This window comes from Zingiber officinale, chromosome 7A (genome assembly GCF_018446385.1).
Source record: "Zingiber officinale cultivar Zhangliang chromosome 7A, Zo_v1.1, whole genome shotgun sequence".
In the NCBI taxonomy this organism is placed as follows: domain Eukaryota; kingdom Viridiplantae; phylum Streptophyta; class Magnoliopsida; order Zingiberales; family Zingiberaceae; genus Zingiber; species Zingiber officinale.
This window is the reverse complement of record NC_055998.1, coordinates 62,441,309-62,466,513: the sequence shown is the minus strand read 5'-3', so window position 1 is coordinate 62,466,513 and position 25,205 is coordinate 62,441,309. Positions and strand designations below refer to the sequence as shown.

The 25,205-nt window shown below is 38.1% G+C and overlaps 1 protein-coding gene across 4 annotated transcripts in view; it reads left to right on the top strand.

The window, feature by feature from the left end:
- Nucleotides 1–24,891, top strand: part of LOC122001440 (glycine oxidase-like) — a 40,074-nt gene extending 15,183 nt beyond the window's left edge. Inside the window, exons 8-10 of one of the 4 annotated variants that reach the window (XR_006117368.1) lie at nt 80–168; nt 349–517; nt 24,535–24,891. Coding sequence is in view for 2 of the 4 variants with exons in the window: in XM_042556178.1 (XP_042412112.1) it covers nt 80–168; nt 349–444 (185 nt within the window). In the remaining 2 variants the exon portion in view is untranslated. Of the gene's footprint in view, nt 1–79; nt 169–348; nt 615–22,642; nt 22,703–24,534 lie in introns of those variants that run through there. The other 3 variants (XR_006117367.1, XM_042556178.1, XM_042556177.1) reach the window with 3 other exon arrangements.
- The last annotated feature ends 314 nt before the right edge of the window (nt 24,892–25,205 follow it).

Genomic DNA, 25,205 nt, shown 5'->3' with positions numbered 1-25,205 from the left:
CAACGCCTGCTCTACAGAAATGCGTCCAAGTATATGTATATATACATATAGTATATTCCAATAAACCTTTCTTTTTCAGTGCCTGATGGGAAGCCTGTCATAGGACCAGTTCCTGGTTTCCCAAATCTTTTTCTTGCGGCTGGACATGAAGGATCCGGCCTTTCTCTGGTAATCATTAGTTAAATGAAAATGCAATTATTTCTTTCATCACTATGGAACCAGCAGTTAAACCTTTCTTTTGAAGAACATGATGCATGCTTAAAAATTTATTGTTAGTTTGCTCAATGTGCATGCTATTTCGAGTTCAGAGAACATGTTAACAGTTTGCAATTGGTATGGTCTTTTCAGGCATTGGGCACTGCAGAGATGGTTACTAATATGATTACTGGAGATTCACGAACTATAGACCATAAACCATACAGTGTAGAAGGCAGATTTTGTTGATCATTTATCGCCAATAAAGCAGTCGTTGTAGTTGGTGATGCCTGTTGTGAATGAAATCCATCAAGCTGATAAGGTGAAACTTTTGATGAATTTTTTTATGAGATGGGAAGGTTTCTAACTTGATTAGGATTTTTTTTAAATTTTATTTTAAGGGAATCGACTTTGCATGATTCCTTGACAAATTTATCTTCAATCATAAATCAAAGTCTATCGATATTGACATCAAATCAAATGTGTTTTAAATTTTTTGATGATACGAATTATGATAGGTCGGTCTATTAAATGAAGGAGCTAGGATTGAGAGGGATGTGAGAAGTATATAACCGGACGAATGTATAATTAATAATGATTGACTAAGTAAAAGGTTTTTTTGAGGGCGCTCGATTATCGGCTGATCGAATGTCGAGCGAGAGTCAATGTGCTCATATACGTTCGGTTGAGCAAAGCCAGATCAAGCGTAAGAACACTTAGCTTTATATATGGTTCTCTACATGTTATCGGTCGATCGAACTCTGAGTGAGCACTCACGTGCTCATATATGTTCGGTCGAGTAAAGTCTGACTGAGCGTAAATGCATTTAGCCTTATATATGATTCTTAGCATGTTACTGATTGATTGAAGGCCGAGCGAGTACCAATGTACTTATATACACTCGGTCGGGCAAAGTCTGTCCGAACGTAAAGGCATTTAGCCTTATGCATAGTTTCAACATATCACCGGCTGAGCGAAAGCCAAGCGAGCACCCATATGCTCATATATGCTCGGCCGGACAAAGTCCGTCCGAGCGTAAAGGTACTTAGTGTTGGTGCAGGAAGCATCCGACGATCGAACCTGAGTTTTGATAATGGCAAAGGATTCAAAGTTAAGATGTGTGGTGATCTAATAAGGTTCATGGAGTTTGCAGGAAAGTCCTAAGGGATACTTAGGCAAAAGTCCTCGCTGCGGCTAGGCATGTGAAAAACCTAGGGGGTGGTAACCCTAGGTCCTAGGTGGAGGTAACCCTAGGTGGAGGAAAATCCTAAGGGCGGCAACTTTAGGTCCTAGGGGGTGGTAACCCTAGGTGGAGAAAAACCCTAGGGGGCGGTAACCCTAGGTCCTAGGGGGTGGTAACCCTAGGCGGAAAGTTCAGTCGGTCTGGAGGACCGGACTGACATCAGGTAAATCTCCTGAGTGGAGTAGGTGAGGACGCGTTCCCCGTAGAGGGGGCGCGTCGGATCGACCTAAGTTTACGGTGGAAACTTGAAGTCGACTCGGTCGGTCAGATGGTGACAATTCTATGTTATCTTTTGTAGTCTTCTGTAGTCTTAACTGCTGCGGGTAACCATTATGCGAGGTTAGAGCGACAAGATCGATCGACCGAACCTCCAGCACCCTGATTGATCTCCGAGTTGACCGGGTTCGACCAGGGCCGGATTCGGTCGATCGGATCTCGGATCCGAGAACACAGGATAGGTGTCGGCTGGATCGAGCCGAGGTGCGCGGGTCGAGGAGATCGATCGGTCGGTCGATCGAATCTTGGGATCGATCCGACCGAGCGAGATAAGTTTCGATCGGGCGGAGGCGGATCGGCTCGAGATCGGAATGCGGTGGAGATCATCGATCGGTCGGTGAACACGAGGATCGGTTGACCGATCTGCTCGGTCAAATCTGATCCGAGACTGGGATCTGGATCAGACCTTGCGAGCTATAAAAGAGGCCTCGGTGCGGCTCATATCATCCGACGATGTAAACTCGCTCTTCGTGTCTTTGTTGCTAAGCGCCTCAACAACGCTCTGCTACTCCAACGAATCAATCAGTTCTCTATTCTCTTTTTCGTTGGTATAGTTTCGTTTCGCACTTACTTGTACTTATTCACTTGTAAAGATTTCGTGTTATATAGTTGTTCACAGCAAAGGAGGACCGCGGGCCTTCAGTAGAGAGTCGAAATAAGATCCGAAGCAAGTAAATCAATCAGGTCTTTGTATTTACTTTACTTTTCATTTCACTGCGTTACTTTAGTTACTCAAACGATTTCAAGTAAAATCGCTAAAATAGCCTAGCGCATTCACCCTCTGGCGCTTTGATCCATCAATTGGTATCGAGGTCGTCGTTTTGATCGGTGCAACCACCATTCAAAACAATTTTCCGTGATATTTTCAGGTTTTGGTCAATTAAATTTGGCTTTATAGCCGTATTCTAATTTTTCTCGAATCGGTTTTTTCGAGGGTTGGTGCAGACACCACCAGTTCGTGTTTTATTTTTTTATATACCGCCTCTAAGCCGGGACCAAGTCTTGGGATTTTCTTGGTTATTTTTTATAGTTGATCTAAAATGGCCCTTCAAGAAGGCTACAACTGACAGCCCGCTATTCAATTCACGGAGGCGACTTGAATCTTGGAAGGGTGGGATGGGGCATTTCTCGAGACTCATTTGAAGTCTAGATGATTATCAAACCCGGACTCGACTACCAACCGATAGCGCGGTAACCACTACCATACGAGGTGGGACGCGTCTCGATTAAGAAGGTGGAAGCTAATGCCAAGCGACTGCACCCTCCAGTGGTCTATCAAAAGAAGAACTCGACCGCGTCGACCCCTTGAGGTGCGAGGAGTTGTGGGCTTCAACTTCATGAAGGGACGTCCGACACCAAAGTAAGTAAAAGAGATTTAATCTTTAATAAATTATTTAATATCAAACTGCAGGAAGGTGAGACAGCTGCTCAACTCCACGCCCGGATTCAAGATCTGCTCAACGGTCTTCATGTAATTGAACAAAAGGTAGATAACCGGGACATCATAAGGTATTCTTTAAATGCCTTTCCGAGGAACACCTTGTGGGCATCCATGGTAGATGCCTATAAGGTTTCTAAGTGATAGAACCTTGAGTATGGCTAGAGGGGGGGGGGTGAATAGCCTTTCTTGATTTTTCACCTACAATTTTGTTAGCGGAAGCACAAAAAGAACATACAAATGAAAAACAATAAGAGAACACGGCTAACTCTTCGATTTACTTGGTCTCCACCTCCTTGAGGTGACTAATCCAAGGCACACACACACCCAAGCAAGCTCCACTAAGATCTTCTCCTTTTCAATCCAAGAGTGATGGTGGAGAAACCTTTACAAGATGATCTCCTCCTTTTACAAGATTTTTGATGAGCTTTTGGGAGGAGAGAATAAGAGTAGTAAGACTAAGAGAGCACTTGGAAAGTTTAAACAGTAATTTCAATCAGTTGCCTTTTTCTTTCCAAGCTCTCAACTTTATATACAGCGTGCTGAAATTCGCGACATCAGTCGACTGCTAAAACACGCAGTCGACTAGTATCACACAACGACTACTGTTTTAATCAAATTTGCGGAGATCCTATGCGTCATCATCCCAACGGCATTATACCAGTCGACTGCTGAAACATGCAGTCGACTGCACCAGTCGACTGCATGTTTCATCAGTCAACTGGTGACTGTGGACCGAGCGAACAGAGGCATTCTGTTCGCTCCCAGTCGACTGCATCAGTCGACTGGTGTCCGGAGTTGCTCCTGAAGTCTTTCTCCTCAGCCTTTGTCCCTCAGATGCACTCAAGCCTGCAGCTATTCTTCGTGTCATACTTCACATTGCCTTGAGATTCACTTCCCTTCACTCCGTTTGCTTCTTATCCGTGGTCCATCGGATGCACCATCCTTCACCAATCTTCAAGAACCTGAGCCATGAAACTTTCCAAGCTTGTGCAATCTACCAAGTCCTGCACAACTTAAGTACATATTAGAACCAATGCAAAGTCTAACTTAAACCTTTTGACACACACATCAAAAACAAAGATCACCTATTTAATTCCTAGGTCGATTGTATCAACAATCTCCCCCTTTTTTGATGTGTGGCAATATGTTTAAGTTAGACATACAACCAACTTTGAAAGTTACAATCATAATATAGACATGAAACATAACTTTGATATTTGTTTTTATGAAACATAAACTCATGAAGAATATAAGCTCATATCTTTGAAGATTGTAAGCATGATTTAAATTATGAACCATAAAGCATAACGAGATCCACACACACTCCCCCTTAACACATGCTATATTAAAACATTATAATCTAAAACTCCCCCTTTACATATGCTCTATCAAGAGTATTTTTAACTTAAACTTGTGGTATCCTCCCCCTTTGACATACATCAAAAAATAAGAAGACACAACAATTTCATCAAACCATGACAATAGTAAACCGAAGCATAAGTGTACATGAGTAGTTACAAAATAAAAACACAAACTCAGAAATTAACAATAATACTAGAAACTTAACCAGCATGCATAGATAGAAAAATAAAAGTTCTCAAGCAACATAGGAAAGAGAGTGAAAAATATCCAACAACATCAGTATCAATAGTGTTCGCGGTGAGAAAAGATAGGCACTACAAAGCCAAAAAGTCACCCGACACCATAGCAACACAACAAACTCCTATGCCGACGCATCATCATGGGAAGGTGGAGGATGAGGGGGGCCCTGGTAGGCAAGATCCCAGCGCCGCATCATATCAAACATCTCTGTCTGCTGCTGGCGAACGCTCCGAAACTCCTCCCGAACAAACTCCTCCAAGTGGTAGACACGCTCCCGCAGTGAGGCACGTGCTGGCTCTGTAGCAGGAACAAGAGCATCCTCTGCATCCTCATCAGAATCAGAATCATCCGAGCCAGGGGGACGACGCCACACCATAACACCATCACGTGGCTCAATCTGGGCTAAAGACATCTGGCGAGGTCCTAACTGATCAAAGTTCTTAGACAACTGATGCAAGACACCCCTAGTGACATCTATCCCTTTATGCACGAAAAAGGATGTTAAGACATGGCAGAAAGGCATGTATAGCTTCCCCTGGACTGGTCTAGAAAAGTGGATGATAGACTCATAGACCTGAAGAGCAATATCAATGTCAAGACGCTGCTCTAGGGCATACATCAGAACTAGATGAGGAAGACGGATTTTGGCTTGCCCTTTGGTCACAATGGGCAGGAGACATGCAATGACAACCTTATACAGAACGTAACTGGGGGCTGACATGCGGGTGGCATCAAAAATACATTTAAGTGGAGGCCGAGGCACATGGAAATAATGCTGATGAATCAAATCAACAGAGACATGAGAGAGTGTATCAGATAGAGGCTCCTCAACCTGAGGAAAGCATGTAAAGGGACTAGTAGACCGCCTACATCCTAAGAATGACCTCAATATTTCAGGGGTGAAGCTAATGGATGTCCCGCCTACCATAGTGACATATGCATGACCCTCAGTACTAGATGGACTCAGATTATTATAGAATTCCTTACATAGGTCTAAATTGACAGTAGTTGTGGAATGAAATAACTTTTCTAAACCATAATGCACATTGATGTCAATGATTTCAGGGGCAAGTCTAGTGAAATATGGACGATTGAGATAGCGACAATTCATCATTTTGAAGTCGGTGTTCTCAAAACGAGGCCGAGTGGGCTGCCGAGAGGTACCCGCTTCACTTGGACGCTTTTGCCTAACTCTAAACCATGCATATGCAATAACCATGCCAAGTACCAGTCAATTGTGAAGGGAAACAACAAGGAAACAACACATAGAAGACTTTAGGTAAGAATCAACCCTAAAATAACAGAACAAACAAGGAAGAAAGTATTACCGACGCTCCATTGTGCCGGGGAATCGTCAAACGACAGATAAATTGCAGGAACCACAACCAAACCTCGAAGGGGTGGCTAAACCTTGTTCCAAGCGGCAAATGAGAGAGGGAACGGGAGGGAGAGCAGATCCGAGGGTTTGGAAGAGTTCGTGGAGCCACAAACCGGCGGAATACGTCGGGAAGAAGGTGTAGGAGTCGAGAAATAGCGGGCGGCGGCGAAAAGCTAGGGTTTCTGCCGCCGCCCAAATCTGGCGGCTTATATAAAATCTAGGGCATCAGTCGATTGATAAAACATGCAGTCGACTGATGCAGTCGACTGCATGTTTTATCAGTCGACTGCACCCCAGAATAAAAACCATACAGAACCATTCTGTATGGTCGAATAATGCTACCAGTCGACTGCATCAGTCGACTGACCCAGTCGACTGATGCAGTGACAGGGGACTGGCACGCAGATGGAAGAATCAGGACCTGATTTTTGAAAAATCACTAGATATTCTCTAGACCTTTAAAAATGCCCAAAATTCGTGGAGTGATCTGTTATGTGAATATTTACTTGGGAAAAATGGGTATCCAATTGGATACAAGCCACCCTACAAAATAGATACAAACTTGATAACCATTAAGATTACAAAGATAGAACCTTGAGCCAAAGTTCTAGTTTGAGTTTTTTTTTCTTAGAATTATTTACCTAGCCAAATCTGAGTATATTTCAAGAAGACATTTATATGATAATTTTGTAACGAATTTATAAATTGATGTCCTTATGGCCATATTTGTTTCAAGAATTTTCAATCATATTCTAGGAGCAAAGAGCACATTGATTGTGCACAAGCCTTCCCAATGATTGGTCCAATGAAGGATTGATATCGCTAGATGTCATGTTGGCTCACAATGATGCATCATAACTAACGTGAGGAGCCAAACGCATCTTCCTAACATCTCACATCATGTTGAAATACATTCAAGTCATCCTAGGTCGTTGTGAGATGCATTCAAGGATGTATTTAGCTTTTGAATTTATGTGATCATGAAAGGCTAAATCTATTATTCTACAAGGCACAAACCAAGCTCTCTTCTAATAGAGATAAACTCCGCTTCGGGTAATGATTTGGTAAAAATATCGGCAAGATTAGATTTGGATTCAACATAAAGTAGTTCAATGTCTCCTCTTGCCACATGATCCCTAATGAAGTGGTGTTTCACCTCAATGTGCTTTGTTCTAGAGTGATGTACCGAATTTTTGGTTAAATTAATGGTGCTCACATTATCACATAAGACCTTGACTTTGGAATAATGGAGTTCATAATCCTCTAAGGTATACATCATCCAAAGCAATTGAGCTACACAACCACCCATTGCAACATACTCGGCCTCGGTTGTGGACAATGCCACACAAGGTTGTTTTCGACTACTCCAACTTACAAGAGAAGGTCCAAGAATTTGACATCCACCGCTAGTATTCTTTCTATCCAATTTGCAACCCGCATAATCGGAATCGGTATACCCAATTAAGTCAAAATTTCAAGTTCTAGGGTACCAAAGCCCCACATTAAGAGTGTTCTTGATATATCTCAAAATTCTTTTAACCGCTACTAAATGTGATTCTTTAGCACATGATTGATATCTTGCACACATTCCTACTGCGAATAATATATCCGGTTTACTAGCGGTTAGATATAGCAAACTACCAATCATGCTCCTATATTACTTTGGATCCACTAACTTTCCTTCTTGATCACTATCTATCTTGGTGTTTGTCCCCATAGGGGTAGTTGCTCCTTTAGCATTTTCCAACCCAAATTTCTTAATAAGTTCTTTAGCAAATTTGGTTTGATAAACATGGGTTCCTTCGCTAGTTTGCTTGACTTGTAATCCCAAAAAGAAACTCAATTCTCCAACAAGACTCATTTCAAACTCACTTTCCATGTGTTTGATAAAGTCATGAAGAAGTTCATTATTTGTTGAGCCAAAAATGATGTCATCAACATAGACTTGTGCAACAAAAATTTCCCCATCCTTAGACTTTAGAAATAATGTTGGGTCAATTGTTCCTCTTCTAAAGTCCTTGGAGATTAGGAAGGATGAAAGTCTCTCATACCAAGCCCGAGGTGCTTGTTTTAACCCATATAATGCTTTCTTAAGCTTATAAACATGGTTTGGGCAATCTATATTTTCGAATCCGGGTGGTTGCTCTACATAAACCTCTTCCTTAATGAAACCATTTAAGAAAGCCGATTTTACATCCATTTGGTGGAGTTTAAAACCCATGTAAGCGGCATATCCTAATAGTATTCGGATGGACTCTAACCTAGCTACCGGAGCATAGGTTTCATCATAATCAAGTCCTTCCACTTGATTGAAACCTCTAGCTACCAACCTAGCCTTATTTCTAGTGACTCTCCCTTGATCATCCAACTTATTTCTAAAAACCCATTTTGTTGTGACGATTGTACTCCCATTAGGTCTTGGAACCAACTCCCATACATCACTCCTTTCAAAGTGGTTCAACTCTTCTTGCATTGCTAAAATCCAATCCGTATCAAGTAAAGCATCATCAATTGTTTTTGGTTCAAGTTGTGATATTAGAGCAATTTGACTAGTATGATCCCTAAAGTAGGATCTAGTCCTTACCCCTTGTGCCACATCTCCAACTACTTGATTAATAGGATGATCTTGATGGTGCCTTAAGGTCCTTGGGGTAATGGAATCATCATTTTTGAAAGTATCATTGTTTACATTGTTTCTTTCATCATCCGAACCATTTCTTTCTCCCCCTAGATCAATACCCCCTAATTGTAGATTTTGCATTTCTTGAGTGATGTTTTGATTATTTTCAATTATATCCTTGTCAATAGAGGATTTTCTAGGATAAGTCCTAGTAGACTCATCAAACTCAACATTAGACGATTCCTCAACCATTTGAGTCTTTTTGTTGTATACTCTATATCCTCTACTAGTGGATGAGTATCCAACTAAAATTCCCTCATTAGACTTGGGCTCAAATTTTCCTAAGTCATCTTTGGTATTGAGAATATAAACCTTACAACCAAAGACCTTAAAATAGTGAATTGTAGGAATTGTGCCATTCCATAATTCAAATGGTGTTTTCCCTAAAAACTTATGAATCAAAACACGATTTTGGATATAACATGCGGTATTAACCGCTTCGGCCCACAAATAGCTAGGTAGGGAGTATGCATTGAGCATGGTCCTAGCCGCTTCTTGTAAGACCCTATTTTTCCTCTCCACTACACCATTTTGTTGAGGTGTTCTTGGGCAAGAAAATTCATGTTTATAACCGTTATCCAAACAAAATTTAGAAAAGTTCAAATTCTCGAACTCTCCACCATGATCACTCATAATTCTATCAATTTTGATGTTCTTTTCATTTTCTACCCTCTTGGTAAACCCTATAATAGTTTCTAAAGTTTCCCCTTTGTGTTTTAAGAAATGAACCCAAGTATATCTAGAGTAGTCATCTACTATTACCAAACAATATTTGTTACCCGTTAAAGAGGGTGTTCTATGACAATCGAAAAGATCCAAATGCAATAATTCTAATGGTAATGAAGTGCTAGTTAAGGTTTTACCTTTATGTGATGACCTTGATTGCTTACCCTCTTGGCATGCATCACATAGTTTATCCTTGATGTACTTGATTTTTGGTAGCCCCTTAACTAGCTCCATCTTGGCTACCTTGGCTATGTTCTTCATGTTGATGTGTCCAAGTCTTCTATGCCATAGCCATCCTTCTTCTTCTTTTGACATCAAACACTTAATAGAGGGGTTAGAAGCATATGAAAGATCAACATAATAGAGATTTGCCTTTCTAAATCCTTCTAGCATCACATTCTCAAGATTCTTGTGTTTAACTATACACTTATTTGGGTGAAACTCTACATTATATCCGGCATCACATAGTTGGCTAACACTAAGCAAATTAAATCCCATATTTTTAACCAACAAGACTTTATGAATGATAATTGTGGGTGATACCTCAATTGTACCTTTACCTATAATCTTGAGCTTCCCACTATTCCCAAATGATACCGTTCCTTTCTTTATATAGTTTATTGTGGAGAACTTGCTCACATCACCGGTCATATGTCTTGAGCAACCGCTATCCACAATCCACATACTTGCATCCTTTTTCTCTTCTACCTAGACAACATAAAACACACAATTCTTTGGTACCCATGCACTTGATTCGGAAATATCATTCAAATATTTCTTAGGCACCCAAGCTTGTCTTGCCTTTCCTTTAGCATTCTTCTTAACATTGTTTCTATCACTTCTAGTGCCATTAATTAGAGACATGTATGCAACTTCCTTTTCTTTAGGTCTATATCCTATACCGGCTTTGTTGTAAACGGCTCTTTGGTCTCTAATGATCATATCTAAGTATTTGGATCCATTTGTAAACTTCTCTAGACATGCTCTTAACTCAATCACATCATTCTTCAATTTTTCGTTTTCTTCCTTGAGCATGCTTGACTCACTTGATGAACATGCATCAATTTTAATAATCTTAAGCTTTCCCTTCAAGGTTTTTACCTTAGATTGTGATTTAACAAAAGCATTTTTGAGATGAGCAATAGTTTTATAGAGAAATTCTACTTTGGGAGATTCTTTTACCTCATCATCATCACTTGATGATGATTCCTCACTTGATGACTCTCCATTTGATGAATCCTCTTCACTTGATACTTCTTCTTGACTTGACTCTTCTTTATCATCTTCACAAGCCATAAATGCCATGTGTCGAGTAACATGGCATAGCTCATCTTCATCCGATGAGTCAATGCTTGGTGTATCCCATGTAGCTTGAGCCACCATGGCTTCCTTCTTCTTTTTCTCCTTTTTCTTCTTCTCCTTTTCTTCTTTCTTCTTTAGTTCCGGGCAATTTGGCTTAATGTGTCCTTTCTTGTTACATCCATAACAAGTCACATTAGTGTTAAAACTTGAACTTTGACTACTTTTACCTTTTGAGGGTTGAAACATTTTCTTCACATCCTTTCTTGTGAATTTTCTTGATCTTCCAATCATCTTTTTGACATAGTGAGCCACTTCACTCGCCGACATTTCATCATCACTATCCGATGACTCTTGTTCGGATTCGGATGATGAGGATTCTATCTTCTTTTCTTTCTTCTTTTTCTTTTCCTTCTTTTCTACAATAAGAGCCATACCTTTTTCTTTTGAAACCATATTAGCTTGTTCATGAAGTTCGAATTCACAAAATAATTCATCAAGCTTAACTAAGGAAAGATCTCTAGAAACCTTATATGCATCAACCATTGATGCCCATAAGGTAGTTGTAACACCCCTAGAAAGCCTAGATAAAGTAAGGGCAATGAGAGTACGAATGTAATGAAAAGAATGTGTAGATAGTCTACGTTGAATGTTACGATGGGAAGGATTTAGATGATTAAAAACTTTATGAAAGAAAATAAAGTTGAGAATATAAAGTTCTATACATGATTTATAATGCAAGGAATTAATGTAAACAAAAAAAATATGAGATATTATATATGCATGTATGAAATATTTATGCATAATGCATATAAATGAATTATTTTGTACAAAAATATGTTAGGAGAAGGATTTGATCCTTGGTTCTCTTGTGGATGCATGCATGTGTTAATCAAGTGTGATAGGAGTGAATATTGTAAGAGGAGAGATGTGAATTATAATTAAAGGAAATAAAGGAGAGAAATTAAGAGAAAGAAAAGAGAGAAACTCAAGAAGCATTTCTCTAGCATATTCTTTCTCATTAAGAGGAGAAGTAAATGAGGAGGATGAATCAAGACAAGTTTTCCTCCCCTCACTTTAGTATAAATAGGCATGGAGGGGGGGGGGGGCTTCATCCTCAACTCACTCTCCTCCTCTCCTCCATTTGTGCCGAGCACTCTCCCTCCCTCTTTCCTCTTGTTGCCGAGAGCAACAACTCTCCCCCTTCTTTCTTTCTTTTGTTGCCGAGCAACACAAGAGGGAGAAGCCTCCTCTTCTTCCTCTTCCTCTCCACCAAAAGACCTAGCCACTTCTTCCTCCATTGGTGCCGAGCAAAGCAAGCAAGGAAGAAAGGTCCACAAGCAAGTTCTCAACCTAGGAAACTTAAGCAAAGAAGGTAAGCTTCCCCTCACCTGCGGTACAAGGCTTTCATGTGATTTTCGGATTCTTTTTCTATGCCTTGAAAGAAAGTTTTCCCCTATGTTTGTATACATATATGATGCATGATCAGAGGTGTATGTAACCCTAGAATTTCAATCAAAAATATTGTAAATAGGTTAGGAAAATTATTGTCTAACCAAACTAGTGCAAGTTTTCCCCTATGAAATGCTAAGGACCTTCCTATGGTTTTCTTGCTTGGAAGTTGATTGGAACCAAAAGAACCCCACTCTCATGTTTCGGCCAAGAAAGAATTTAGGGTTAGGAGGACCTTGAAATTAAAATAACTATGCTTATATGACATGATATAAAGTTCTTAAGAGTTGTATACTTGTATGTTGAAAGAAACTCATGAACCTTACTCTTAATATTTCGGCCATGGTAAGGTGATGGTTTAGAGAAGCTTAAACAAAATTCTAATATGCTCAATGACCTCTGTGATATTATGTTATGAAAGATGATTAATGCTCTCATGTTTAATTGGAATGTAGAAAATTAGTTACATGATTTATGACATGTAAGATCACAAGAGTCCTACCTTGTTTATGATCCAACTTTGTGTATGATGTTCTTAGTAAATCTTGCTATGAAATTTACTTAGGTTTCCCATGCTTTAGGCTACTTAAAGAAAGTTTATATTCTATGAATTTCGGCCAAGTAAGGTTTAAAGGACCTAGAGGCCTTGGAAATGAAACCTAAGGGGTTAAAAGTACTTCTTATGAAAACTTGATAATGTGTGAATGTGATACATGTTTGTATGACCTAAATGAATCATTATGTGTTCAGCCATGAAGGGATAGATGCCCTAGAAACCCTAGAACAAAAATTAAATATGTCTATGCCATGCTGTATGAAAATGATATGATAATAAGTTAGAATGCATGATTGCTTTAGTTATGAAATGATATGCATAATGAAGTTATATTATGAAATATGCCATGATGTGTTATAGCATAGAAAATTTTATACATAATGAAAAGAAATGAAGTTATGTTATGATATGTGATAGCATAGAAAATGCTATACATAATGAAAAGAAATGAAGTTATGTTATGATATGTGATAGCGTAGAAAATGCTATACATAATGAAAAGAAATGAAAAGAATAAATGCATGAAAGATTGTTAAGGACATGATATGATAGTTATGCATGATAAGTTATTTTTATGGTTTGTACCAAGGGTGGGCTCCGTAAATGCCCCGGGGTCGATGGAGTAAGACTCGGGCCTCGTCAGTAATGGGCCTTTGAGTGCCCTAGGTCGATGGAGTAAGACTCGGGCCTAGTATGTATGCATGGTAGGGCTCAAGACTTGCTACCTTGGACCTACGCATTAAGTATGTGGTACAAACCGGGATCCCAAATGATGATGATATTAATTTCAAGTACTTATAAGTATAAGTTTTCAAATTCATGATGCATTGCCTACATATGTGCTTGAATTATCTGATGATTAGATATAATGTCATGTGATATTATGATATGAATATGAATATAATACCCTTGTATGTCGTATGCTTATGATATCTCGCATGATATTGATATGCAATGATATGAATTCGGTTTTAGTGAGTAGGAAAGGAACTTACTGAGCCATGAGTGCTCATAGCTTACTTTCCTTGTACCGCAGATATGGGAGACGGGTATTCGGAACGACGGAGCAGCAGGAGGAGCAGATAGTGATGTGTGTGGTGGTGGCTCGGCAAGAACGATTCGGACAAATTAATATTTTTAGTTATATGATCGATATATGCACATTCGAACTAATCAGAATATGTGATATCATGCTTATTTAAAGTAAAGGAATAAATTAAATTCTTTAAAGTTTTTATTCTTCCGCTGTTATAGTAAAACATGTACGTAAGTAGTATAAGAACGTAGCGCCGCCCTTAGGTAAGAAGGGTGGGCGTTACAGTAGTTCTAGGAAAGGATTGTAAAACATACCTTACTAAGTCTCGATTGTCAATTTTCTCACCTATTACATGAAGACCATTCACTATCTCCTTGAATCTACCATGCATTTAACTCACGGTCTCATTTGTCTTCATAGTGAAAGTTTGAAGTTGCCCCAACAAGAGATCTCTTTTGGCTCTCCTTGATTCGCTTGATCCTTCATTCAACTCAATGAGTTTTTCCCAAAGCTCTTTGGCGGAGTTGAATGGTCCTACTTTGCTTAGTTGCTCCTTTGAGAGTCCACATTGTAGGGTTGTCGTAGCCTTTGCATTTGCTTGAGCCTTCTTTGCCATCTCTTTTGTCCAATCCTTGGTTGAAAGAGGAGCTCCCGACCCATCCTTTGGCATCTCGAATCCATCTACAACACTAAACCAATTTTCAATGTCATTCATTAAATAATACTCTATTCTACCTTTCCAATATGCAAAGTCGTTCCCATCGAAGAAGGGTGGCCTTGCGGTGCTATATCCCTCTTGAAATGCCATTTTGATGCTTCGGTTGACGATGAGATCTTCCGATGCGAACCTTGCTCTGATACCAATTGATAGAACCTTGAGTATGGCTAGAGGGGGGGGGGGTGAATAGCCTTTCTTGATTTTTCACCTACAATTTTGTTAGCGGAAGCACAAAAAGAACATACAAATGAAAAACAATAAGAGAACACGGCTAACTCTTCGATTTACTTGGTCTCCACCTCCTTGAGGTGACTAATCCAAGGCACACACACACCCAAGCAAGCTCCACTAAGATCTTCTCCTTTTCAATCCAAGAGTGATGGTGGAGAAACCTTTACAAGATGATCTCCTCCTTTTACAAGATTTTTGATGAGCTTTTGGGAGGAGAGAATAAGAGTAGTAAGACTAAGAGAGCACTTGGAAAGTTTAAACAGTAATTTCAATCAGTTGCCTTTTTCTTTCCAAGCTCTCAACTTTATATACAGCGTGCTGAAATTCGCGACATCAGTCGACTGATGAAACATGCAGTCGACTGGTATCACACAACGGCTACTGTTTCAATCAAATCTGCGGAGATCCTGTGCGTCACCATCCCAACGGCATTCTGCCAGTCGACTGCTGAAACATGCAGTCGACTGCACCAGTCGACTGCATGTTTCATCAGTCGACTGGTGACTGTGGACCGAGCGAACAGAATGTCTCTGTTCGCTCACAGTCGACTGCATCAGTCGACTGGTGTCCGGAGTTGCTCTTGAAGTCTTTCTCCTCAGCCTTTGTCCCTCAGATGCACTCAAGCCTGCAGCTAATCTTCGTGCCATCCTTCACATTGCCTTGAGATTCACTTCCCTTCACTCCGTTTGCTTTTTGTCCGTAGTCCATCGGATGCACCATCCTTCACCAATCTTCAAGAACATGAGCCATGAAACTTTCCAAGCTTGTGCAGTCTACTAAGTCCTGCACAATCTTAAGTACATATTAGAACCAATGCAAAGTCTAACTTAAACCTTTTGACACACATATCAAAAACAAAGATCACCTATTTAATTCCTAGGTCGATTGTATCAACACTAAGGACTTATCTACCATTAAGTTAGATGAACTTTTTGCAGGATTCGAACTTCATGAACAGACTAATGCACGCTCGACCGAGAAAGGGTTGACTTTGGTTGTAGGAACAGGGAGAGTACGCGAATCAAAGATAAAGCGCAGAACCGAACCTGAGTTAGAAGAAGAAGAACCAGATTCGGAAGACGACGACGAGCTTACAATCGAAATAGTCAACCTGGTAAAGAAACTCTACAAAAAGAAGGGCTTCAACAAAAATGATGTCAGAAAGGCCATCCAGTCCAAAGAAGCTCAATCAAGCTCGAAGGCCAAATTCGAAGTGACCTGCTACGGGTGCAATCAGAAGGGGCACATCAAGGCAAACTACCCGAACTAAAAAGATCCAAAGAAACCAAGGAGGAAGAAGGCCTTGAAAGCAACGTGGGACGGGTCTTCTTCCGAGGAATCCGACGATGAAGAACTCGAGCAGACGAACTTTCTCGTGTTGACAGCCCGGGATTACACCAACGAACCCGGAAGCGAGGACGAATCGGAAGCCGAGTCCGAGAGAAGTCACGGATCCACATCCGTTTCCGAAGGGCCAAACCCCTCTGTAAGTAAAAATCGCTTATATAGCTTAATTAATTATTTAATACATAAAGTAGCTAAGTCCAAAATTCGAATCAAGTCGCTTCAAAAGGAGGTAACACTCCTTAAAGAAACGACTAATAACAAATCCTTGACTGATTCAGTTCAGACTGGAACCTCAACTCAAGTTCAAAAACTTGAGGAAGAGAATTCCAACCTGAAAAATTAAGTCAAGGATTTGAAGACAACCTTAGAATGATTTTCCCTAGGATCCAAGAATCTTGACTTGATTCTTGGAACACAAAGGGCAATCTACAATAGAACTGACTAGGATACAAATCGAAAAAGAAATATAAATCATATTTATCTCTCATACAAAGAACGAATAGAAAAATGGTCCAAGCATGGGTTGCCAAGTCCAACCTGATCAATCAAGTTGGACTCGGACAATATTGGGTTCCCAAGGATCAAATACATTACCTCGATAAACCATATCGAGGCTATGATCCAGGGGAGCTAAAACGATTAAAATTCAAAATTAAAAAATTCAATTAAAATTAAAAACTCAATTAAAAATTTGAAATTAAAATTAAAATTAAAAATAAAAAAAATTCAATTAAAAATTCGAAATTAAAAAATTCGAAATCAAAAATTAAAAATTCAATTAAACCAAAATTCGAAATTAAACTTAACATTCTAAATTCAATTGAAAATAGAAGGAGGATCCAGAATAGCTAGCACCCGCAACTTAATCTACCCGAAATGAGTAAACAAGAATAGACTACCCGGCATGATAATTTAAGTTAGATAAAATAGGCTAGGTTTAACTTGACCCACGGTATTGGTGAAGTTTTTGGATGATAGTACGTTAGGGAAACTTGGGCATTGCATGTCTAGGAAGATATGACTTCGACCTGGTGCATTTGGCCAAGTGGAACTGACCGAAGCTACCCTTAAATGGATCCTAACTAGTTAGACCAAGGTTTAGTATTAAGTTCAATGGGTAGGACTATTTGGAAAACCTCGAAGGCATGATTACTTTAATGAGTTCTTTGTGACTCACTATAGTCCAGAAGTTTATCCAAAAAATGCTTACTTGTTGAACCCAAAGCTAAACCTGAATCTAACATAAAGTTAAATATAATCCTAAAATTGAATCTCTATTCATCTCACAAAAATTTAGGAGTCCCTGATTGAAAATTTAGATCGGGTGAGATGACTAAGGAACTAAAAATTCAAAATAAAATTAAAAAAAAATTAACTTAAATATTTTTCAAAATTTAACTTAAATATTTTTCAAAAATTAGCTTAAATATTTTTTAAAAAATTAAACTTTCAAAAATTAATTTAAATATTTTATAAAAAATTAACTTAAATATTTTTCAAAAATTAACTTAAATATTTTATAAAAAATTAACTTAAATATTTTTCAAAAAAATTAATTTAAATATTTTTCAAAAATTAACTTAAATATTTTTCAAATTAAAATTAACCTAAATGTTTTTCAATAAAGATTAACTTAAAATATTCTCCAAACTTAATATTTTTTCAAAAATACTTCAATCAAACTGTCTTTTGATCCATCAACTACTTTATGTATAGGAATTGGATCAATGGATGTTGGACAGTGGATGCTCCAGACATATGACTGGAGATAGGTTGAAGTTCACTAAGCTAAAACTAAAGAATCTAGGGTCAGTTGCGGCAACGATGAAAAACTGAAAGTAATCGGAAAAGGTAATATCGAACTTAATTCCGATTTTATTATTCGAAAAGTATTATTAGTTGAATATTTTAATTTTAATTTATTAAGTATAAGCCAATTATGCGATACTGGTTACTCAGTTAATTTTACCAAGTCCGAATGTATAGTCAAATATATTGATAATCCAAAAATCGTACTTAAGGGCACTAGGAAAGATAATGTCTACACCATTTATCTACCAACACCCTCAATAAAGTGTTTTCTAACACAACAAGAGGAAATTGAGTTGTGGCACAAGAGATTGGGTCACACTCACACAAGACTCATTTCAAAAATGAGTCAAAATGGACTAGTTAGAGGATTGCCCAAATTAAAAGTTATTGAAAATTCAATCTGTAATGCATGTCAACAAGGAAAACAAACCAACTCAACCTACAAGTCAACCAATCTAGGTAGAACTACTTGTTTACTTAAACTCCTTCACCTAGACCTATTTGATTCACACGGAGCCAAATCACTAAGCAAGAACAGTATTACTTAGTTATAATAGATGATTTCTCCAGGTTCACCTGGGTAAAATTTCTAAAAACAAAAGATAAAACCTTTGAAATATTTAATAACTTTTGCAAATTAACAGAAAATGAAAAAGATACTAAAATTAAAAGAATAAGAAGTGACCATGGAGGAGAATTTGAGAATCATAACTTTACTGAATTTTGTGAAATAAATGGATACAAACATGAATACTCCTGCCCTAGGATCCCTCAACAAATTGGTTTAGTAGAACGTAAAAACAGAACCCTACAAGAAGCTGCTAGAACCATGTTAAACAAATATAAACTATCTAATCAATTCTGGGCTGAAGCAGTTAGTACAGCATGTTACATTCAAAATAGGATTTTAATTAACAAATTACAAAATAAAACACCCTATGAAATTTATTATAATAAAATCCCCAACTTAAACTACTTAAAAGTATTTGGGTGTAAAGTCTTCATTTTGAACACTAAAGACTACTTAGGGAAATTTACATCAAAAACAACCCCGGGAATATTTTTAGCGTATTCAACAACTAGTAGAGCATATAGAGTGTATAACAAAAATACCCTAAAAGTAGAAGAAACAATAAATATAATATTTGATGAAGAAAATAAGTTACCCAACACAATAAATGAAAATACAGAAAATATTAACCCAATAAACAGAGAAGATGACGAAATATAACTTGAACCTATTGAATCTGAAGAACAAATCACTAATTCAAATGGTATACGACCAACTAGAACAAGCACAAATCACCCAACTGACCAAATTTTGGGTGACCCAACTGTAGGAGTAAGAACCAGATCATCTTATAGAAACCAGAGCCAAATAGCCTTGATTTCAAAAATCGAACCCAAAACCATAGAAGAAGCCCTACCAGACCCAGATTGGACACTAGCAATGCAAGAAGAATTGACCCAATTTGAAAGAAATCTGGTCTGGGAATTAGTGCCTAAACCCGTTAACAAATTCATAATTGACACTAAATGAGTTTTTAGAAACAAATTAAACGATCAAGGTGAAATAGTTAGAAACAAAGCTAGGTTAGTAGCTAAAGGATTCAGTCAAGTAGAAGGGTTAGATTATGACGAGACCTATGCTCCAGTAGCAAGACTTAAATCCATTAGGATGTTGCTAGCCTATGCAGCACACAAAGGATTCAAGCTATTTCAAATGGACGTAAAATCCGCATTTTTAAACGGTTTTATTAAAGAAGAAGTGTATGTAGGTCAACCTCCAGGATTTGAAGACTTAGAACAACCAAATTATGTCTTTAAATTAAAAAAGACCCTATACGGACTAAAACAAGCACTTAGGGTTTGGTATGAACGTCTGTCTAATTATTTAATATCAAAAGGATTTAACCAAGGTCAAATAGACCCAACCCTTTTCGTAAAAACTTTAGAAAATGACATTTTTATAGCGCAAATTTACGTTGACGATATTATTTTTGGTTCCACAAACTCTAAATTTTTAAAAGAATTCACCAAACTTATGGAAAATGAATTCGAAATGAGTCTGGTAGGAGAACTTAATTTCTTCTTAGGTTTACAGATTAAGCAAACTAAAGATGGAATTTACATTTATCAAACTAAATATGCTAAGGAATTAATTAGAAAATTTGGCATGGAAAACTAAAAAATAATCAATACACCAATGGCTACAAATGCTAAAATTGACTCAGACTTAGAAGGTAAATCAGTAGACTTGAAATACTATCAAAGTGCGATAGGAAGTCTACTGTACCTAACTACGAGTCGACCAGACATTATTTTTGCAGTAGGCATGTGTGCACAATACAATTTTGTGCAAAAGAGTCTCACTTAACCCTTGTCAAAAGAATCCTTAGGTATGTTAAGGGAACCCTAAATGTAGGACTATGGTACCCTAGATCTGGCACCCTTGACCTAACCGGCTACTCTGACTCAGACTATGCCGGATGCAACCTAGATAAAAAAAGCACAAGTGGTAGCTGTCAATTTCTAGGACAATGCCTAGTAAGTTGGTCAAGTAGAAAGCAACACTGTGTTGCTTTATCTACCACTGAAGCTGAATATATAGCCTTAGGTGAATGCACATCTCAGTTGCTGTGGATGATGCATACCCTTAAAGACTATCAACTGGAGTATCATAAAACTAAAATCTCAATTGATAATATAAGCTCAATAAATCTAACAAAAAATTTAATTCATCACTCAAGGACTAAACATATAGAAGTGAAACATCACTTTGTAAGGGATCACGTAGCTAAGGGCGATATTGAACTCAACTATGTTGAGTCAAAATCAAACCTAGCTGACATCTTCACAAAGCCCTTACCTGAACTTGAGTTCAGCTCACTTAGAAGACAAATAGGAATGTGTTGGGTAGAGTAGGTATTGAGCTTCAAATCTGTTCTACTTGTTTTCAAAATAAGGTTTTAAAAATTCTAGGAAAATATTGCTTTTAAAATTCCAATCTTACTAGATTTTCAAAATATGGAATTAGCTTAGGTTCTACCTTAGAAATCATGTTCCCCTAGATTTAAGCCAGAGCATCCCACAAACACCTAGGTATACCTTGCTTGTAAAACATAGAATGGTGTGAGATGCATAGGGCACAGCCTAGATTCAAGAATGCTTATTACTGTGCATCAATATGAGTCTGGGCGTTAAATACCTTATTAACAGTAATCAAGTCAAGTCTTCCAGCCTTAGTCAGATCTAACTGGACTAAAAGACTTAACTTGACTAACCAAGCGAAAGCTGCTGCCCTCTAGGCAATCAGCAAGTAGCTAAAGGTTAGACAGTTGGTGAAGGAAATGAGAATATTAAGCATGCTTGTACTTTAGGGCTCTGATCAAAACCAATTGTTTGCCATTTAACTGGACTCATGCTTGGACCAACAAAGTATTATTTTATTCAAAATTAATCCAGGCTGTACCTTCAAAAGTTAATGTGTGCAAAAAGGCTTAGCTAAGTGAGTTATACAGTAACTTTCAATTTTTTTTAAACTTAGCCAACCTTGAATCCTGACCTTATAAATTCTTGCTAAGATATTTTCCTAAGTTCCCCTCCAGATTAATTCTTCACTTCACTAAAAGTACTAAAAATTATAGTTTTGCAAAGTTTTTTTTTTTAAAAATTTTAGGAGTCAACTTAGCACCTATTCCCTTCTCAAAAGCATAAATCAGTTTTGTTTTAAACTTATAACTTGCTTCCAAAAGATTTTTTTTGTTAAATGACAAAGGGGGAGAGTAGAAAATTCACAAGTAAAAAGTAAAAATTTCAAAGTGAAAATTCAAAAAGGAAGCCTTGTATTAAGGGGGAGTTTAAGATTTAGTAGGAAATTCACAAGTAAAAAGTAAAAATTTCAAAATGAAAATTCAAAAAGGAAAGGAATACAAAAAGGAAGTCTTGTATTAAGGGGGAGCTTAAGTGTTAGCTTAAGTTATGCTTGAAAGGAATACAAAAAGGAAGTCTTGTATTAAGGGGGAGCTTAAGTGTTAGCTTAAGTTATGCTTGTATTTGGTTTTATTTACTTAAGCTTGCTCACTTACATTTTTTTTTATATTATGCACTTGTTTTGCTTAACTTTGAATTTCGGTTGTCATAATTAAAAAGGGGGAGATTGTTGGTGCGGGAAGCATCCGACGATTGAACCTGAGTTTTGATAATGACAAAGGATTCAAAGTTAAGATGTGTGGTGATCTAACAAGGTTCATGGAGTTTGCAAGAAAGTCCTAAGGGATACTTAGGCAAAAGTCCTAGCTGCGGCTAGGCAGGTGATAAACCTAGGGGGTGGTAACCCTAGGTTCTAGGGGGAGGTAACCCTAGGTGGAGGAAAACCCTAAGGGGCGGCAACCTTAGGTCCTATGGGGTGGTAACCCTAGGTGGAGAAAAACCCTAGGTGGAGAAAAACCCTAAGTCCTAGGGGGTGGTAACTGATAACCATGATTTTGCTACATTATTTTAATTCATAATGCATGTTTTTATTGGATAATTCACAGCATAATCTCATATTTAGATTGCATTTCATAAATTGCATTTGAATTTGGACTTAATTGCAAATTGGCTTATAATTATGGTATTTGATGCTAATATTTGATTCTTATTTTGTAGGCATTAAAAGGGTCATGGACCCGATCAGATTGGACCACACTTGGGCTCAAATCTAGGGCAAGACGAGGCGATCAAGCCTTGGAGTGTTTTGGACCGTCCATTGAAGATCAAGCAGATCTGAGCCATCCGTTAAAGATCCAGCTCATCCGACCTAATGAGGAGCAGATCCAATCCATTGATGAAGATCCGGAAGTTTTGATTCAGATCCGAGATGATCCAACCGTTGATCCAGCTCAAATCAATCCGGACCGTCCGATCAGATGAGGAGAGGTTTAAAACGTTTGAAAAGCTACAGTGCTTCTTTGGACTCGGCTCGCGATTTTCTCCACAGTGTCGTCTTCTTCGTCGCGCGACAGCCGCAGTTCCCGTTCCTCGATTCCAGATCCGAGAGCGAGTTTCTTCATCGGCGGCGATTGCGAGCTGATGGCGTCCATCTCCCGAGATCAGTGAGTGCCAGAGGGAGGTTTCTCTGTGCGATTTTGGTTCTGTTTCACTGCCGCAATCCTCTTCAAGGGAGTTTTCTTGAACGGCGATCTTCGTGTCCAACTGAGTCCAGAGGGTGGTTTCTCTGAATCTTAGATCTTCTTCCGACTCTTATTCCGCAGCTAAATTGGTGCGATCTGATCAATCGCATGAGTTTGGGAATTAATAGATCCATGCTCTGTTCTTCGGCTGTTTGGGGTTGCCAGATGATTGCGAGTTTGAGGGGAGGTTTCCAAAGACTGTGAGCGATCCATGGTGATAGCTGTAAGCTTGTACATTGCTCGTTGGGTGTTGAGGGGAGGTTTCCGATTCACCTCTGTTTCACAGCAGATTGTGGAGGTTTAAGCTTGGATTCGGATGAGGAATGTTTAGGTTTTGTTTTTCTTTATCTTATCTTTGAATTGTCTTGAATCTGTTCAGATCATCAGATCTGATTCATTACATTGTGATTTCATTTTTGTTTGAATCTTGTATTTCCGATTTTGATTACATGCTTTCCAATCCCGACCTCACTAACCATTAGAATTAGTTTAGGTTTTGTTATGTTTCTGACAATCTATTACTACTTGTTTGTAGATTAGGTTAATTAGTTAGCAATTTTATGCTCTATACAATCAATCTTTGTAACTATGAATTTGATTATGAATTCGAGTGGACTGTTAACTTGGCTTCTACAAGTTTAATTGGTGGTTGTATTTGTTGTTATTGAATTGTGAACAAAGGAATCCGAATTTCATTGAAACTAATTTTGTGAGAAAGAATTGGATCATGATTATTTTCTTAGATGAAGCCAATTTGTTATGTGAATCAAGTGGGAATGCCATACGGAACTTGTCGATGTAGGAATTCAATTTAAATCAATTCTATAGCAATCACACATTTACTAGTCATCCTTGGAAAAATACAACTTGGGACTCGTTGCTACAACGCCTGTATTAATTTTAATGAGTTTCAATCTTAATTAATTTGGAGCGCCTAGTGACATGCAAAAAAGCTAACACCAAATTTTGACGCCGTTATCGGGGAACAAACTGACAATGTGTGTTTATTTTAGATTGAGCATTGATTGATTTTATTTTGTTAGCATCTTTCTTGATTGAGTTGATTGCCTATTCTTTTTGTATTTTTATGTTGGTTTATTTCTTGAGTTTTTAAATGTTTTTACTGTTCATGTTATCATGTGTTTGAAACTTTATGCCTTTGAAAATCTAATCTTGATTTTTAGTGTTGTAGTGAAGAATAGGAGATTTCTTTAGCATGAATCCATATTTTCAGAATTTTGGAGGTGGAATGGAGAGTTATCATTTTCAGCTTGAGTATCAATATTACCCAAGCATTGATCATCAAAATAGGTATGAGTCATTTTCAAATGGTTTTAATACTAATTGGGTGGATCGTTCATGTTTCAGGTGTGAAAATGCACAAGGACAATTTATTGAGCCATATCCTACCTACCAGAGTTCATATGGTTTTCAAGAAGTTTCAACAAATTTTATGCGACAACCTTACTAACAGAATGATTTTCAGATGGATGAGTCAACATGGAAACTCAAGGAGATAATGCAACAAATGATCGAACATCAAGAGCAATAATTTTCAAGGATACAGAACTTACAGATTCAGTTAGATCAAATTACATCATCCCTCAATCAGCCGCAAGCACAAAACTCCAGTGGAGAGATGGAAAGTAGCGATTCTGTCAGGCCTGACCCTACTTCCATTAATTCACATGATTTTTCTAATATTTTTTGTGATGATTATGTGATTATGCAAATTTCTGATCCTAATGATTTTGTTGTTGAAGATGTTGTTAGTGATTCAGGTTCTGAACATGTTTTTGAAGATGATTTAAGTGTAGGGGAATGCTTACTGGAAGCATTACCTCAAGAATCACCTGGATGTGATGAAGTTGAAGATGTAAGTGTAGGGACTTGTGCTATGGAGCCAAGCACCCAAGAATCACTACATGAGGATGTACATTCACCTGAACCATCACTTGAACAAGAGCTTGAGCCACAACATGATGAAGAAGAGGTAAAAATCACCACTCCAGGTACCTTTCAACATAAAAAGGTTAGTA